The sequence below is a fragment of the Thunnus albacares genome, chromosome 21 (genome assembly GCF_914725855.1).
Source record: "Thunnus albacares chromosome 21, fThuAlb1.1, whole genome shotgun sequence".
Lineage (NCBI taxonomy): Eukaryota > Metazoa > Chordata > Actinopteri > Scombriformes > Scombridae > Thunnus > Thunnus albacares.
In genome coordinates this window covers 122,769-140,487 of record NC_058126.1, presented here as the reverse complement: position 1 = coordinate 140,487, position 17,719 = coordinate 122,769, and the positions used below count along the sequence as shown (strand labels likewise).

Below are 17,719 nucleotides of genomic sequence, written 5' to 3'. Positions count from 1 at the left end.
GTTAGTTGAGGTTATTACGTGTTATTACGGGTTAGTTAGGGTTATTAAGGGTTATTAAGGGTTAGTTAGGGTTAGTTACCCTAACCCTTGGTCAGCAGGAACATGTCTGCTGATGACTAACGGGTGAGCCTCAGTCTCTGGGGTGAACCTCGGACTCTCGGGTGAGCCTCAGACTCTCGGGTGAACCTCAGACTCTCGGGTGAGCCTCGGTCTCTCGGGTCAACCTCAGACTCTCGAGTGAACCTCGGTCTCTCAGGTGAACCTCAGACTCTCGGGTGAGCCTCAGACTCTCGGGTGACCCTCAGTCTCTCGGGTGAGTCGCTGACTCTTGGGTGACCCTCAGACTCACGGGTCAACCTCAGACTCTCGGGTGAACCTCAGACTCTCGGGTGAACCTCAGACTCTCGGGTGACCCTCAGACTCTCGGGTGAGCCTCAGACTCTCGGGTGAACCTCAGACTCTCGGGTGAGCCTCAGACTCTCGGGTGACCCTCAGACTCTCGGGTGAGCCTCAGACTCTCGGGTGAACCTCAGACTCTCGGGTGAACCTCAGACTCTCGGGTGACCCTCAGTCTCTTGGGTGAGCCTCAGACTCTCGGGTGTGCCTCAGACTCTCGGGTGAGCCTCAGACTCTCGGGTGAACCTCAGACTCTCGGGTGAGTCGCTGACTCTCAGGTGAGCTGCAACCACTAACAGATCATCTCACTAACATGCCTCTAAATAAGTCCTGGTTCTGTGTAAACATATTCTGACATTAATATGAAGCTGCAACAGACTGAATTCATTTTAATTCAAGTGTTTTTAGGTGTGTGAGCTGCAGAGGAAAGACACCACAGTATGAACTGTATGAACACACAGCAGGAAAAACCTGTTTCAGTGTTTACGAGCAGCTGACTCATGTTTGAAGACTTGGAGAAAGGTAGAGGTAACACCCTGCAGCCAGTCGGCATGGTTCAGCTCAGCAACATGAAGAAACAGCATCAACAAACACATTTAAATCTGTCACAGTGTCCGTCCTCCCAGTGAGCACAGGAACATGTGTTCCTTCATCTGTGTTCATTTCAATTTTCTTGTAATGTTGAATTATAATAAATGTTGTCGTTTTAAAGCAAAAAAATATAATTCAAGTTGATTCAAGAACACTGCCTCAGACTTTATGTGCGTATTATAATTCAGTGTTTAATCTGTCAGATAAATGTACTGCAGGAAAAGTACAATATTTCCCTCTGACGTCTAGAAGTATTAGAACATATTGAAAAATGAAAATGAAGTTACAAAAGGCATTAATGGAGCTCAGTAGGGATCAACCTACCACAGCAGACTGGTGACTGAACACTCATCTACTACATCTGCTTCAAAACTCTCATCTTACTCAAAGACACAACCTGGTGGTGGAAACCGTACAACACAGATTAATGCTGCAGAAAATATTAAATTATGAACACTTTATCCTGGAAAACATGCCAGATCACTGCATCTTGGAATATAAACATAACCTGCCGAGAAAAGAATTTTAAATTAATCTATTAAGTGAATTAAATTGAATTATACTCAAGTAAATTGTGGGGTCCCTGATAACCAATACAAAAATAATAAGCATAAACAATCTTGTAAATATCAATTGACCTCTCACATAAACATAAAAATATTATGATTGAAATGGTAAATGTATTTAGTGTCCATGTCATAAATTTGAGTGTGTGTGTGTGTGTGTGTGTGTGTGTGTGTGTGTGTGTGTTAACCCAGTTAGTGCCCACAGCCTCTTCACACATTATATATATAATCACAAATAAATAGTATAAGTTGTGTCAAAGTTACATCACATCTGCCCAATCATAATAAACAACGCTGATTTTAACCCCTAAAGGTACCTAAACCTGGATTTAGACCTCCTCAGCAGAGACCAGATTTAGTTGCAGGAACTTGTCCTTAAAATGGTCTAGAACCAAGGAAACAGAGGGAGAACCAGAGACAATGGATTATTTTCTCCAATCAATCAATACAGTCTATAAAATGTACAGAATGTCATTACAGACTCTGCTGTCGTTGTGTAAATACTGGTGTAATATTGTGTTGTAATTCTGTCACTGAGCTCTCGGAGTATTTGTTCAGTTCGTTTGTGTCATAAACTGAAGCTTGTCATTGGTGTTGAATGAACCCTGCTGCTTTGTGCTTTATTGTTATTTTTGTTCCAGATGTAGTTCAGAACCACAGCTGGAACATTTAGAGAGTAAATGTGATTGAAGTGAAAGGCAGTGTGTGTTTTTATAAAAACTGTTTTATTCTACTGAGTCACCAAAGTCAGAAATGTTCAGTAAGATGATGATGTTATTGATGAAGATGATGATGACTGTGGTGTAACAACAATGTTATGATGATGTTGATGAAACTGCCTGATGAAGATTTTAGAAGCAGGAGTTTTGTTTGCTTTTGAAAGGCTGAACCACAGAACAAATGAAAAGGTATAAAATTAGATTAAAAGTGATTCAGTGGTTAAAATATTACTGCTGATGTCAAACAGACACCTTCTTCTCCAGTTTGGTCCTGGATTCTCTCAGTGTGAGAGTTTATAATTACTCTGGTTTATTTATAACCCAAACTTAGACATGTTTCTCAGTAGGAATCTGATGTTTTTCAGATTTTCATTTCTAACAGATGTTGCAGCTTCTTGTTCATCAGTAATGTTCTTTCTCCATCTAGTGGTGGAAACCAGGAACAACAACCTGCTGAATGTTCTCCTTCCTCTTTCTTCATTTGACATCAGACCACGTCGTAGGTGCCAGCAAGCAACACAGAGAGATGCATAGGAGCAGATTTATTTGATTTTATTTCATTTTTTTCTCTCTTCAGTCCATCAGGTGCGGAGATGTTCGTGAAACAGCTGGATCTTTAGTTTTTTCTTAAAGATGGAGAAGGACTCTGTGGATCGTTCCACCATCGGGGGACTACAGAGGAGAAGAGTCCAGCTGCGGTGGCGTCGGGAGGGAGGAGTTCAGGTAGGCGGGAGCTGGTTGAAGACCAGATGTGCCATCACTTCCCTCTCAGGTCGTTGGTCCTCCAGAGTCCAGACCACATGCTGGCCTCTCCATGCTGGACTTCAGGTTGGTTATGGATCCACAAATGCAGTAGACGTGAGTTATTAAAGCAGCAACATTCTGATTTATTTCTGATTTAACGTTTGGTTTTCTGTTTCTGAACTTCCTGTCAATCAAAAGATTTGGAAACAAATCCACCAACATCACATCACATTTACCAATGACATCATTTTATTAATTGAATACATTGTCACAGTGAAATTAATCTGTGTGCTTTATAAAACTTTGTTATTGGTCAATAGGAACATGTGGATGTGAAAGATTCCACTGATCAATATGATGATTGATTGTATTGTTTTGGCTTTATTCTCAGGTCTTCAGGAAGATTCATCACTAAACTGTCACAGTTATTTTATTATCAAGTGTTTATTTCAGTCATTGATCTTTCACCTTTAATTATCATGAATCAGTTTTATCAAACATATTATAATTCATGTAATCATGTTTGGACATAATTCTAGTTTTACTTAACTGTTGATCTCATCTTATCTGCATTATATTATAAATAAACAAGTGTATATCAGAGAGATGTCGTCATGGCTCTTTTGTGTGTAAATCTTTTGATATCAGAGTTTATTTATTTTATTTATTTCTAACTGTTGGAAATATATAACAAATATTAAGATTAACAAGGTAAAGTATCAGGACGTAATAATCACATCACAAACACAAATGAAATATTAACTCTACATCATGTGACCTTCAAAGCTCGTCTGAAAATGCAATGATGTACAAATACATTAATATTACAGGTACTAATAAACTGCATATACTGTATGTACACATACGGTATATATATTAGGAGTGTGCCTGAATACAAATACGTTATTCGGCAAAGCACAAATAGTGGAGTTTTTTTTAAAAATATTTGTTTCATACAAATATTTTTAACTTATTTGTTTTCGGGAAGAAAATAAAAATATGTCAGATATCAGCTCGCGGGTCGGTTACATCACTATCTCAGTGTCTCTCCTCTGCTCCACTGTGACGTCTATCAGCAGGTCTCAACGAGGGGAGTCACATCCACCTGCTACATGACGCACATTTCCTCATTTTGACATCAGTCCTGGAGTTGGGGGTGTTCCCCAGAGATAAAGCTGAGCTACTGACACATGAAGTGCTCTCAAGAGACTCTCCATAACCTGTTGTTCCTCTTCTCCTTTCCACAAAGTTAGGTTGTAAAAAATAGACAAGAAATGAAAAGTGCAAAGTAAAAATCACCTTTGAGGTGTTTCTCTACACGTTACACGCTGTGCTGTCACTGTGTTATGGGTGAATAAAGAAGTAGAGGTCTGTATTCAATGAGGCGATGAGTAAAGTTTTAGCTCAGTAGTCAGCGCAGTCGTCTATGATCTGGGAGACTCCAGTTGGAGACCCGGTGTGGGGACCTCCTTCATAAGATAGTTTATTCATGAACACTTATCATAACAAGGCAAGGCAAGTTTATTTGTATAACACATTTCAACAACAAAGCAATTCAAAGTGCTTTACATAGAGCATAAAAGGCATCAAGACAGAATATAAAAGCAACACAAGTAGAAAGACATTTAAAGACAATTAAAAAGTGTTAAATTAGGAAATAAAAAGAAGCTAAAAAAGAATAAGACAGTGTTACGGTTACAGTGCAGTGTTAAATATTAACCCTCAAATTTGGTTTAATAAAAGGCGGCAAACAGAAAAGTCTTCAGTGATTTATACTTTAACTTTAATACTTTCATTTTCTAAAATTAAAAGTGTACTAAAAACAGATACAGATACAAATACTGGGCTCTCTGCACATTCCTAATATATATATATATCATATACATAAGTAAAAGTGAAGATGACTGGTCATAAATAATAAAAACATCAGCACTTACTGGTTTCTGTTACAACCAATCAGTAAAAGCAGAAATTCCCACCTCCAGTGAACACAGCATTAAATCATGTTGGCTGTGCAGATCAATACTGAGCATGCTCAGTGTCATCACTGTGAACAGATGTTTTCTCTCATCAGTCTGCCTGTTTAGAACCGTTTCCACGACAACATATATTAACTGTTCAGTGCATGTTTGTAGTAAAACCAGCCGCTGTTCTCAGCCTCTGATTGGACAACACGTGTCAGCTGCAGGAGTCACACCTGGACAGCTGCTGACTGATCACCTCTCACCACTACAAGCTCCACAATGCACTGCAGCCCCTGAACGCATCATGACTGAGTGATGCCCCGGAGGGGGGGGGGGGGGGGGGCGCGTTAATCTGCGGGGGCGGGGCCTGATGTGTCAGAGTAAAAAGCAATAATCCATCTGAACAACAGACAGACACAGAGGACGCATTCAGCCTTCATCTCATCCTCATCTTCATCTTCATCAGGGAGCCGTCTGGTCACCTGCACAGGTAAAACTCATCTCTAATGTATAAAGTGACATCATGTTGTTGTCTGTGTCAAACATGTCGTCTTATCTGCTCTTCATCATCATCATCATCGTGCGTGTGTAGTCGGTGAAATGTTGACACAATTATTCTGAATGATCCTGCGACTTTCTTTCTAAACTCTCGTCTGACCTGAAACTTTCACGTCTTCATCATCATCATCATCATCATCATCATCATCATCTTACTGCCAGATGTTTCTGTCAGCAGTGAACAGCTGCAGCTCTCTGTTCACTTTCATGTTATGTTGCACAGTGTGTGTGTGTGTGTGTGTGTTCGTTACTATTAAGGAGACGTTGTGAGGTTGTTTCTCCAAGTAAAAATGTTTTGTCTGTTTTTGTATTGTACGTGGTTGAACTGGTTCGGGTCTGTTTTTTAAGTGGTTGAACTGGTTTGGGTCTGTTTTTATGTGGTTGAACTGGTTCGGGTCTGTTTTTTAAGTGGTTGAACTGGTTCGGGTCTGTTTTTTACATAGTTGAACTGGTTCGGGTCTGTTTTTTAAGTGGTTGAACTGGTTCGGGTCTGTTTTTACGTGGTTGAACTGGTTCGGGTCTGTTTTTATGTGGTTGAACTGGTTCGGGTCTGTTTTTTAAGTAGTTGAACTGGTTCGGGTCTGTTTTTATGTAGTTGAACTGGTTCGGGTCTGTTTTTTAAGTGGTTGAACTGGTTCGGGTCTGTTTTTATGTGGTTGAACTGGTTCGGGTCTGTTTTTTACGTAGTTGAACTGGTTCGGGTCTGTTTTTTAAGTGGTTGAACTGGTTCGGGTCTGTTTTTTACATAGTTGAACTGGTTCGGGTCTGTTTTTTAAGTGGTTGAACTGGTTCGGGTCTGTTTTTACGTGGTTGAACTGGTTCGGGTCTGTTTTTTACGTGGTTGAACTGGTTCGGGTCTGTTTTTACGTGGTTGAACTGGTTCGGGTCTGTTTTTTACATAGTTGAACTGGTTCGGGTCTGTTTTTATGTAGTTGAACTGGTTCAGGTCTGTTTTTTACATAGTTGAACTGGTTCGGGTCTGTTTTTACGTGGTTGAACTGGTTCGGGTCTGTTTTTATGTAGTTGAACTGGTTCGGGTCTGTTTTTATATGGTTGAACTGGTTCGGGTCTGTTTTTTACATAGTTGAACTGGTTCGGGTCTGTTTTTTAAGTGGTTGAACTGGTTTGGGTCTGTTTTTTACATAGTTGAACTGGTTCGGGTCTGTTTTTACGTGGTTGAACTGGTTCGGGTCTGTTTTTATGTAGTTGAACTGGTTCGGGTCTGTTTTTATATGGTTGAACTGGTTCGGGTCTGTTTTTTACATAGTTGAACTGGTTCGGGTCTGTTTTTTAAGTGGTTGAACTGGTTCGGGTCTGTTTTTTACATAGTTGAACTGATTCGGGTCTGTTTTTACGTGGTTGAACTGGTTCGGGTCTGTTTTTATGTAGTTGAACTGGTTCGGGTCTGTTTTTTAAGTGGTTGAACTGGTTCGGGTCTGTTTTTATGTAGTTGAACTGGTTCGGGTCTGTTTTTATGTAGTTGAACTGGTTTGGGTCTGTTTTTATGTAGTTGAACTGGTTCGGGTCTGTTTTTTACATGGTTGAACTGGTTCGGGTCTGTTTTTATGTAGTTGAACTGGTTCGGGTCTGTTTTTTAAGTGGTTGAACTGGTTCGGGTCTGTTTTTACGTGGTTGAACTGGTTCGGGTCTGTTTTTTACGTGGTTGAACTGGTTCGGGTCTGTTTTTTACGTGGTTGAACTGGTTCGGGTCTGTTTTTACGTGGTTGAACTGGTTCGGGTCTGTTTTTATGTAGTTGAACTGGTTCGGGTCTGTTTTTTAAGTGGTTGAACTGGTTCGGGTCTGTTTTTACGCGGTTGAACTGGTTCGGGTCTGTTTTTTAAGTGGTTGAACTGGTTCGGGTCTGTTTTCACACGGTTGAACTGGTTCGGGTCTGTTTTTATGTGGTTGAACTGGTTCGGGTCTGTTTTTACGCGGTTGAACTGGTTCGGGTCTGTTTTTTACATGGTTGAACTGGTTCGGGTCTGTTTTTACGCGGTTGAACTGGTTCGGGTCTGTTTTTACGCGGTTGAACTGGTTCGGGTCTGTTTTTTACATGGTTGAACTGGTTCGGGTCTGTTTTTACGCGGTTGAACTGGTTCGGGTCTGTTTTTTAAGTGGTTGAACTGGTTCGGGTCTGTTTTCACACGGTTGAACTGGTTCGGGTCTGTTTTTATGTGGTTGAACTGGTTCGGGTCTGTTTTTACGCGGTTGAACTGGTTCGGGTCTGTTTTTTACATGGTTGAACTGGTTCGGGTCTGTTTTTACGCGGTTGAACTGGTTCGGGTCTGTTTTTACGCGGTTGAACTGGTTCGGGTCTGTTTTTACGCGGTTGAACTGGTTCGGGTCTGTTTTTATGTAGTTGAACTGGTTCGGGTCTGTTTTTATGTAGTTGAACTGGTTTGGGTCTGTTTTTATGTAGTTGAACTGGTTCGGGTCTGTTTTTACGCGGTTGAACTGGTTCGGGTCTGTTTTTTACATGGTTGAACTGGTTCGGGTCTGTTTTTACGCGGTTGAACTGGTTCGGGTCTGTTTTTACGCGGTTGAACTGGTTCGGGTCTGTTTTTTATGCGGTTGAACTGGTTCGGGTCTGTTTTCACGCGGTTGAACTGGTTCGGGTCTGTTTTTACGCGGTTGAACTGGTTCGGGTCTGTTTTTTACATGGTTGAACTGGTTCGGGTCTGTTTTTTATGCGGTTGAACTGGTTCGGGTCTGTTTTCACGCGGTTGAACTGGTTCGGGTCTGTTTTTACGCGGTTGAACTGGTTCGGGTCTGTTTTTTACATGGTTGAACTGGTTCGGGTCTGTTTTTACACGGTTGAACTGGTTCGGGTCTATTTTTATGTAGTTGAACTGGTTCGGGTCTGTTTTTTACATGGTTGAACTGGTTCGGGTCTGTTTTTACGCGGTTGAACTGGTTCGGGTCTGTTTTTACGCGGTTGAACTGGTTCGGGTCTGTTTTTTATGCGGTTGAACTGGTTCGGGTCTGTTTTTACGCGGTTGAACTGGTTCGGGTCTGTTTTTTACGTGGTAGAACTGGTTCGGGTCTGTTTTTACACGGTTGAACTGGTTCGGGTCTGTTTTTTACGTGGTAGAACTGGTTCGGGTCTGTTTTTACGTGGTTGAACTGGTTCGGGTCTGTTTTTACGCGGTTGAACTGGTTCGGGTCTGTTTTTACGTGGTTGAACTGGTTCGGGTCTGTTTTTTACGCGGTTGAACTGGTTCGGGTCTGTTTTCACGCGGTTGAACTGGTTCGGGTCTGTTTTTTAAGTGGTTGAACTGGTTCGGGTCTGTTTTTACGCGGTTGAACTGGTTCGGGTCTGTTTTTACGCGGTTGAACTGGTTCGGGTCTGTTTTTACGCGGTTGAACTGGTTCGGGTCTGTTTTTACGCGGTTGAACTGGTTCGGGTCTGTTTTTATGCGGTTGAACTGGTTCGGGTCTGTTTTTACGCGGTTGAACTGGTTCGGGTCTGTTTCAGAAAGCAGGTTTATCAAACTCTGACTAACCTGAACTCTGAGCTGATGAACCTGAGATGACAGAACAGCTGATGAGAGTTAGTTCAATCAACTCATGATGATGAATGAAAACAGTCATCATCAATGGAGCTCCGATACTACAAGTCACCATGGCAACAGGTAAATAAAAGGCAGAGCCTCCGTGTGAATCAAGTGGACGTAGAGATATTAATGCATGTGTATGCAGATGATGCACATTTATCTTTTAAAAAGAGTCTGAGTCCGAGCTGGAAAAGTGTCAATAAAGTTTTGTTCAGTGTCGTCCATTAATTGATTATTTATCAGACTTACATTTCCTTAATGATGATAAAGTGGAATCTGTGTATCAGGCTGCAGCTACATTACATTTTAAATATATTTGTTCAGCTTTAATCTGACGGACAAAACACAGGAAGCAGCAACTGAAGATGAAAAATATAGTTAGAGATTTAAAACATATATTGATCAAAGACACAGAGACGTGACTGTAGCTCACAGTCTGATCAATAATAATGTGTTTGCTGATTTGCGTCGAGGTTAAAATACAGCAGATTTTAAATGTTCAGATGTCTGTTTGTATCTCAGCTCAACATCATTCAGTGATGCTGCTCACTCAGAAATATTAACATATAATCTACAGTATTATAGGAACGATGATCCATCAGTGGACCAGTCACAGACTGATAGGGATCATTATTCATTGATCCCACGTATCTCAAGCTTCATACAGATTGTTTAAATTTAAACTGAGATTAAACATTATGTGTAATAAAGATTTGAGGCCAGCAGCTGCTCTAACAAACTGTCAGAGTCTCAGAGTTATGAACAGAAGGACATGAGTTTGATTCTGAGCTGAGGATCAATTCACACTGTGGAATATTTGAATTGCTGTTCAAAGAAATGATTGATGCATAAAAACTTTAGAAAGTCCTGAGTAACAAATTAATATCCAACCAGGATTTAGATTCTGACAGAAAGTAAAGCTCCACTAATGAACGAGCTTCAAGCTTTGATACGACTGAATGAATGAAGAAGAAACAGAGAGAAAACCTGCCAACAAGCAGGTTAGCTTCACAGAGTCAGTTACCATGGTAACTCACCTGGAGTTTGAGTTACCATGGTTACTGACCCAGAGTTTAAGCTAGCTCTCTTTCTGAAACTGAAACCCCAGAGTTTCCCTCAACTCTGGGTGAATAAACTCAGAGTTTTCACTAAACCTGCTTCCTGAAACAGACTACTGGTTCTCAGGCCTCTTCTGGGGTAAGAGAACTGCCACAACATGACACCTCTCATATTAGACATGGAGCACGTTGCTTTAGAAAGACGTTTTTAGCATCTAACTTCATGTCAAAGTGTTCCCACTGGATTCATATTTTCTGATTATTTCAGCTCCTCTAATACGACTACTGATACTGAGAAATGTGTCTGCTGGTTTCTTATTCTTCTTTTTTCTGAGAATGAAACTCACACAGGGCCTTATATGGAGATTTTAGGGGGCGTCAATGATGTTAAGGATGAAATCTCCTCATGAACAGGTGACGTTCATCAGGCTGAAACCAGTGATTCAGAGAGTTTGTTGGAACAAACTTACAGGGAAACATCAGAGAGGTTCTAGTGAGGACATTTAAAGATTTTTGAAGACATAAAAACACTCAACAATCATCACTAACAACTTTTCAGTAGTTTTTAAATGAGTTGTTTTAGTTCCAGTTTTAATGGTGCAAGATGCACCAGGGCAATCATGGTCATCATATTTTGGGTAGGAAAATTATGTTTATGGGAGTTATGGGAGGAAAAAGGGGTGAATTGACCCTTTAAATGGACCAGTAGGAAAGAGGCCCAGGTTCAGCAGCTGAGCAGCTAAAAAGTTCACATCTGCAATTAAAACACTGAAACTCCATTTAGTGCATGAATCAGTTTAACAGCTGAACACAGAAAATGAATTACCTTTAAATCCTGACTGATCCTGTTAACAAAGTTACTGTTGCTGTGTCACATGTGTTAATGCCATAGATTGTAAAAAAATAACGAATGTAGTCGCTGTGACATCACCTGTTGGTTTGTGGACTCCTGTTCTGAAGCCTCGAGTTTGCATTTTGACCGTCGCCATCTGGGATTTTTGGAGCCAAAAGTGACCATATATGGACGAGAGGGTGGAGTTGACCCTAACGCTAGCTGCTATCTGTTAGCTGCTTGCTTGGGTAACACTGTGCATTTACAGTCTATGGTTAACTGTCATAATGCTAATAGTAATTTTCACTGTGAAAAATAGGCTGAAAACCATTGAAACAAAATGTACTTATCAGAAAAACTGAACATTGACTCTGTAGAGGATCTTTAATTACAACCAAACACTGAACAAGACTTTTTAGGACCAAAATGTTACAATTAACTTTCATGAACTGAAAACACACTTGAAATAGCGACGCTACGGCTAAACTCTGTGAATCTGGAGTTACACTAATGTTACGTTACCTAACCAATGTTGTTGCCATGGTAGCAACTTGCCTGTGACGGCACCCACCTGTCACTCAAAGCAGCCACGTCCTTAATTATGGATAACTGAATGAAATTTAAGCCTTACTGAAATTTAAATGGCTGAGATATATAAAAATTCACCCTGTACAGTTGTCATGAATGTGGAAATTAGCTACAGAGACCAAAAGTGTTGTTTGTACCAGGCTGTAAACATGTTTATTTCTGCTGTAAAGTTGGCATTTTAACATGAGCGTCTTTGGGGACTGACTCACTTTTGGAGCCTCAAGTGGCTGTTCAAGGAACTGCAGTCTCCTGCTTCATGTTAACTTCATGCGTCAGTCCTGGAGGTTTCTGCTCGGTAAATGCACACGTCACTGTCTCAGTTTAAAGACACACTTCTGGTTTCTGCTGCAGAATCTGACACACATCAGTACTGATGTTTTACATTCAGTGACACCTGAATGACATTAATGTAAGATTCAGACATTAATCTAAATGTTACTGAGTCACACTAACATCTGATAGATGTGAAAGACTAGACAGAACTAAAGGAAGCAAAATACATCAAAGTTGATGTGTGATGGATGGCAAATAATTATAATTCATCAATAATAATTTGGTAAATAATAATGGCAAATAATTTTCTGCAGTCAAATGCAGATAAACCTGAAGTCTTGATTCTTGGTCTTGATAATCTTCTCTCATGGATCAGGCAGAACCTCAATGCCTCGTCCTCATCTTCTCGGTCTGATTTTTGACCAGTTCATGAGGTTTGATGCTCACATTAAGACGCTGATTTGATCATGTTTCTTTCACCTGAGAAACAGCCAAACTCAGGTCTGCTGTGTCAAGAAATGAAATGGGGATGTTAATACATGCTTTTATCACATCACGTTTGAGCTGCTGTGGTTCTCTTTTTACTTACTTAAGCGTTTATAAATCTTCCATAAACCGCCTACAAACTGCCCAAAATGTTGCTGCGAGGCTCTTAAAACGGTCCAACGGATGGTCACATATTACTCCTATTTTAACCTCACTGCACTGGCTTCCAGTTCATCTTAGAATTCATTTTAAAGTTTTGGTGCTCACTTATAGAGCTCTACACGACTCTAAGTGTACTTCAGACATGTTTTAGGACTCGGGGAGATCAGATTCTCCAGTCAGCAGCAGCTGAGCTTTGGAATAGCCTCCCAATAAGCTGGAGGTCTCTTGACACTGTGGACTCTTAAAAAGCAGCTAAAAACCACCAACAGGCATTTAGGTAGCATGTGATATTTCATGCTTTAATTTGTCTCTTATGTCTGTTCCCCTTGTATATTTTATCTGGTGTCTTTTTTTTATTTATTTGATTTGATTTGATTGGATTTTATATATTTTTTGTGCACACTCCTGCTGACTGAAGACTCACAAACTGTCTGGGTTGGGGGGGGGGGGGGGGGCAGTCCTGACCTGTTCTGACCTGTCCTGATCCGTCCCAACCAGTCCTGACCCGTCCTGACCTGTCCTGACCCCTCCTGATCTGTCCTGACCCGTCCTGATCCATCCTGACCAATCCTGATCCGTCTCAACCAGTCCTGACCCGTCCTGACCCCTCCTGATCTGTCCTGACCCGTCCTGACCTGTCCTGACCCCTTCTGATCCGTCCTGACCCGTCCTGATCCATCCTGACCAACCCTGATCCATCCTGACCAGTCCTGAGTCGTCCTGAGCCATCCTGACCAGTTCTGATCCATCCTGATCTGTCCTGACCAGTCCTGACCCATCCTGACCCGTCCTTATCTGTCCTGATCCATCCTGAAAAGTCCTGACCAGTCCTGACACGTCCTGACACGTCTTGACATGATCCGATCTGTCCTGATCCGTCCCGATCCGTTCTGATCCATCCTGACAAGTCCTGATCTGTCCCGACCAGTCCTGATCCGTCCTGATCCGTCCTGACCAGTCCTGACCCATCCTGACCCGTCCCAACAAGTCCTGACCCGTCCTGACCAGTCCTCATCCATCCCGCCCTGTCCTGATCCATCCTGACCTGTCCTGAGCTGTCCTGACCCGTCCTGAAAAGTCCTGATCCGTCCTGACCTGTCCTGACCAGTCCTGACCCGTCCCAACAACTCCTGACCCGTCCTGACCAGTCCTGACCTGTCTTGACCAGTCCTGAGCCGTCCTGAAAAGTCCTGATCCGTCCTGACCAGTCCTGATCCGTCCTGATCCATCCTGAAAAGTCCTGACCAGTCCTGATCTGTCCTGACCCGTCCTGACCAGTCCTGACCCATCCTGACATGTCCTGATCTGTCCTGATCCATCCTGACCAGTCCTGACTCAACCCGATAAGTCCTGACCCGTCCTGATCCGACCCGACAAGTCCTGATCTGTCCCGACCCCTCCTGATCTGTCCTGGTCCATCCTGACAAGTCCTGACCCGTCCTGATCCATCCCGACCCCTCCTGATCTGTCCTGGTCCATCCTGACAAGTCCTGACCCGTCCTGATCCATCCCGACCCCTCCTGATCTGCTCTGATCTGTCCTGACCAGTCCTGACCACTCCTGACCTGTCCTGAAAAGTCCTGACCCGTCCTGATCCATCCTGACCCCTCCTGATCCATTCTGATCCGTCCTGACCAGTCCTGACCTGTCCTGACCAGTCCTGAAAAGTCCTGACCTGTCCCGACCAGTCCTGACCTGTCCTGACCAGTCCTGAAAAGTCCTGATCCATCCCAACCCCTCCTGATCCGTTCTGATCTGTCCTGATCCGTCCCGATCCGTCCCGACCCCTCCTGATCTGTCCTGATCCATCTCGACAAGTCCTGACCCATCCTGCCCTGTCCTGATCCATCCTGACCAGTCCTGATCTGTCCTGACCCGTCCCGACAAGTCCTGACCCGTCCCGACCAGTCCTGACCTGTCCTGACCAGTCCTAAGCCGTCCAGACCCGTCCTGAAAAGTCCTGATCCATCCTGACCAGTCCTGACCAGTCCTGATCCGTCCTGAAAAGTCCTGACCAGTCCTGATCCGTCCTGACCAGTCCTGACCTGTCCTGACCAGTCCTGAAAAGTCCTGACCAGTCCTGAAAAGTCCTGACCAGTCCTGAAAAGTCCTGACCTGTCCCGACCAGTCCTGACCTGTCCTGACCAGTCCTGAAAAGTCCTGATCCGTCCCGACCCCTCCTGATCCGTTCTGATCTGTCCTGATCCGTCCCGACCCCTCCTGATCTGTCCTGATCCATCTCGACAAGTCCTGACCCATCCCGCCCTGTCCTGATCCATCCTGACCAGTCCTGATCTGTCCTGACCCGTCCCGACAAGTCCTGACCCGTCCCGACCAGTCCTGACCCGTCCTGACCAGTCCTGAGCCGTCCAGACCCGTCCTGAAAAGTACTGATCCATCCTGACCAGTCCTGACCAGTCCTGATCCGTCCTGATCCATCCTGAAAAGTCCTGACCAGTCCTGATTAGTCCTGACCTGTCCTGACCAGTCCTGAAAAGTCCTGACCTGTCCCGACCAGTCCTGACCTGTCCTGACCAGTCCTGAAAAGTCCTGATCCATCCCAACCCCTCCTGATCCGTTCTGATCGGTCCTGATCTGTCCCGATCCGTCCCGACCCCTCCTGACCTGTCCTGACCAGTCCTGAAAAGTCCTGATCCGTCCCGACCCCTCCTGATCCGTTCTGATCTGTCCTGATCTGTCCCAATCCGTCCCAACCCCTCCTGATCTGTCCTGATCCATCCCGACAAGTCCTGACCCATCCCACCCTGTCCTGATCCATCCTGACCAGTCCTGATCTGTCCTGACCCGTCCTGACCAGTCCTGACCCGTCCTGACCAGTCCTGAGCCGTCCAGACCCGTCCTGAAAAGTCCTGATCCATCCTGACCAGTCCTGACCAGTCCTGATCCGTCCTGATCCATCCTGAAAAGTCCTGACCAGTCCTGATCAGTCCTGACCAGTCCTGACCTGTCCTGACCAGTCCTGAAAAGTCCTGACCCGTCCTGATCCATCCCGACCCCTCCTGATCCGTTCTGATCCGTCCTGACCAGTCCTGAAAAGTCCTGACCAGTCCTGATCTGTCCTGATCCATCCTGAAAAGTCCTGACCAGTCCTGACTCGACCCGACAAGTCCTGACCCGTCCTGATCCGACCCGACAAGTCCTGATCCATCCCGACCCCTCCTGATCTGTCCTGATCCATCCTGACAAGTCCTGACCCATCCTGATCCGACCCGACAAGTCCTGATCCATCCCGACCCTTCCTGATCTGTCCTGGTCCATCCTGACAAGTCCTGACCCGTCCTGATCCATCCCGACCCTTCCTGATCTGTTCTGATCCGTCCTGACCAGTCCTGTGATCGGTGACGCCTCCTGGCGATGCGTCCACATGCTGAGGTGAAAGTCTGACGGCAGAGAAGTCAAACAGTTGTCAGTCCTGAATCTTATTTGAACTTAATGACTGTGAAAATGATTCTGCTGACGTGAGTTTTGCTGCTGAGGTTGTGGATCTGCAGGATCTGCAGGATCTGAAGGATCTGCAGGATCTGCAGGATCTGCAGGATCTGAAGGATCTGCATCACCCAACACTTCATTTTAAATAAATACTTTCAGCACAGAACAGTTTTGTTTGCTGAAACTAAATGATTTCATTTCAGCCTGATGATAAAATTTGTTTGTTTCAATGATCACTTATTAAAGGTCCAGTGTGCAGAATTTTTCCATTCTGCGCTGCTGAAGGAACATGGCGTTGTAACATGGCGGCTCCGTGGAAGAGGACCCGCCCCCTCTGTAGATATAAGGGCTCATTCTAAGGAAACGAAAACACAACGATTCTTATTTTCAGGTGGTTAGACACTAATTAAAACATACTTATAAATATTATATTCCATTTCTGCCAAGTCTGTTCAGCTGGATGCTACTAAACTCTACACACTGGACCTTTAAATAAAGTTAAACATGAAACTTCTCACCTGGCTGCACTGATGTCACAGTGACATCACCGGTAGGTGTGGCTACAGAACTGATGATGAAATATATAAACACAAACACTCAAATATTCATGTTATTATTTTAACACAATGCCTTCTTCTTCTTCTTCTTCTTTTGGGATGAATCACCTCCTGTCTCCATCCAATGCACTGGTGAGTTCACACACACACACACACACACACACACACACACACACACACACACACAACCCCCCCTTCCTCATGTCAGACGGACCTTCGCGCCTCCATCTTCACTTGAACCAATTTCAGGGTCATCTCAAAGCTTTTATTTCTGCTCTCAGCGAGGACACACAAGAGCAGCCTTAACCAAAGTCTTTTACTGGCCCCCTTATTGCAGTATAAATACTGAGCAGTACACAGTACACAGTATAAATACTGCAGTACACAGTATGCAGTATAAATACTGAGCAGGACATAGTACACAGTGTAAATACTGAGCAGGGCACAGTACACAGTATAAATACTGCAGTACACAGTACACAGTATAAATACTGCAGTACACAGTATGCAGTATAAATACTGAGCGGGACACAGTTGTTGGGCCTTGCCTACAAGTTTGGCTATCAGAAATAATTAATGATTATCAACAGCAAGATGGAGCACACACAGCATGCAAACAATATGGCCGACAAAGAGAACCACAGAGACTAAAAGCTAGACCATCAGACCATGTGGTGTCTTGAACCACCTGAAGCAAAGTTGGGTTTTAAATCTCTTAACTGTGGTTCTCTGTTTAAGACCAACTGGTGAAGGCTAAAGGTGCTGGTTAGGAAGAGGTTAGTTACATGCAAGGCCGAGTTACTGGATGTAACATGTGTTAAGCATGCTAACATTAACTTAGCGGTGTGGCTATGCAATAACCTATGCTAACATTAACTTAGCGGTGTGGCTATGCAATAACCTATGCTAACATTAACTTAGCGGTGTGGCTATGCAATAACCTATGCTAACATTAACTTAGCGGTGTGGCTATGCAATAACCTATGCTAACATTAACTTAGCGGTGTGGCTATGCAATAACCTATGCTAACATTAACTTAGCAGTGTGGCGTTCCAATAACCTTACCATCACAACAATAGTTCACTGAGTCTTATGCAGGCTCTCGTGTCCTCTGCGGTTGTGTGTGTGTCTGCTGTGAGCAGGAGAAACCAGAGAGCTGAGCAGCAGCAACTGTGAGGGGAAAGTGAAAGAGGAAGGAGATCTCTAATTTTGTTAATCT

At 43.6% G+C, this 17,719-nt stretch overlaps 1 protein-coding gene and 1 long non-coding RNA gene across 2 annotated transcripts; one reads left to right on the top strand and one right to left on the bottom strand.

The window, feature by feature from the left end:
* Positions 1–331: 331 nt before the first annotated feature.
* LOC122972470 lies at positions 332–3,619 on the top strand. The gene is made up of 3 exons (XR_006399754.1): positions 332–2,771; positions 2,850–3,130; positions 3,408–3,619. It is a non-coding gene; the product is annotated as an uncharacterized LOC122972470 (long non-coding RNA).
* A 9,927-nt stretch (positions 3,620–13,546) lies between these two features.
* Positions 13,547–16,272, bottom strand: LOC122972978 (spore wall protein 2-like). Its single transcript, XM_044340424.1, has one exon. The coding sequence runs from the start codon at positions 15,877–15,879 to the stop codon at positions 13,828–13,830; it is 2,052 nt and encodes a 683-aa protein (XP_044196359.1). The 5' UTR covers positions 15,880–16,272; the 3' UTR covers positions 13,547–13,827.
* Between the last annotated feature and the right edge of the window lie 1,447 nt (positions 16,273–17,719).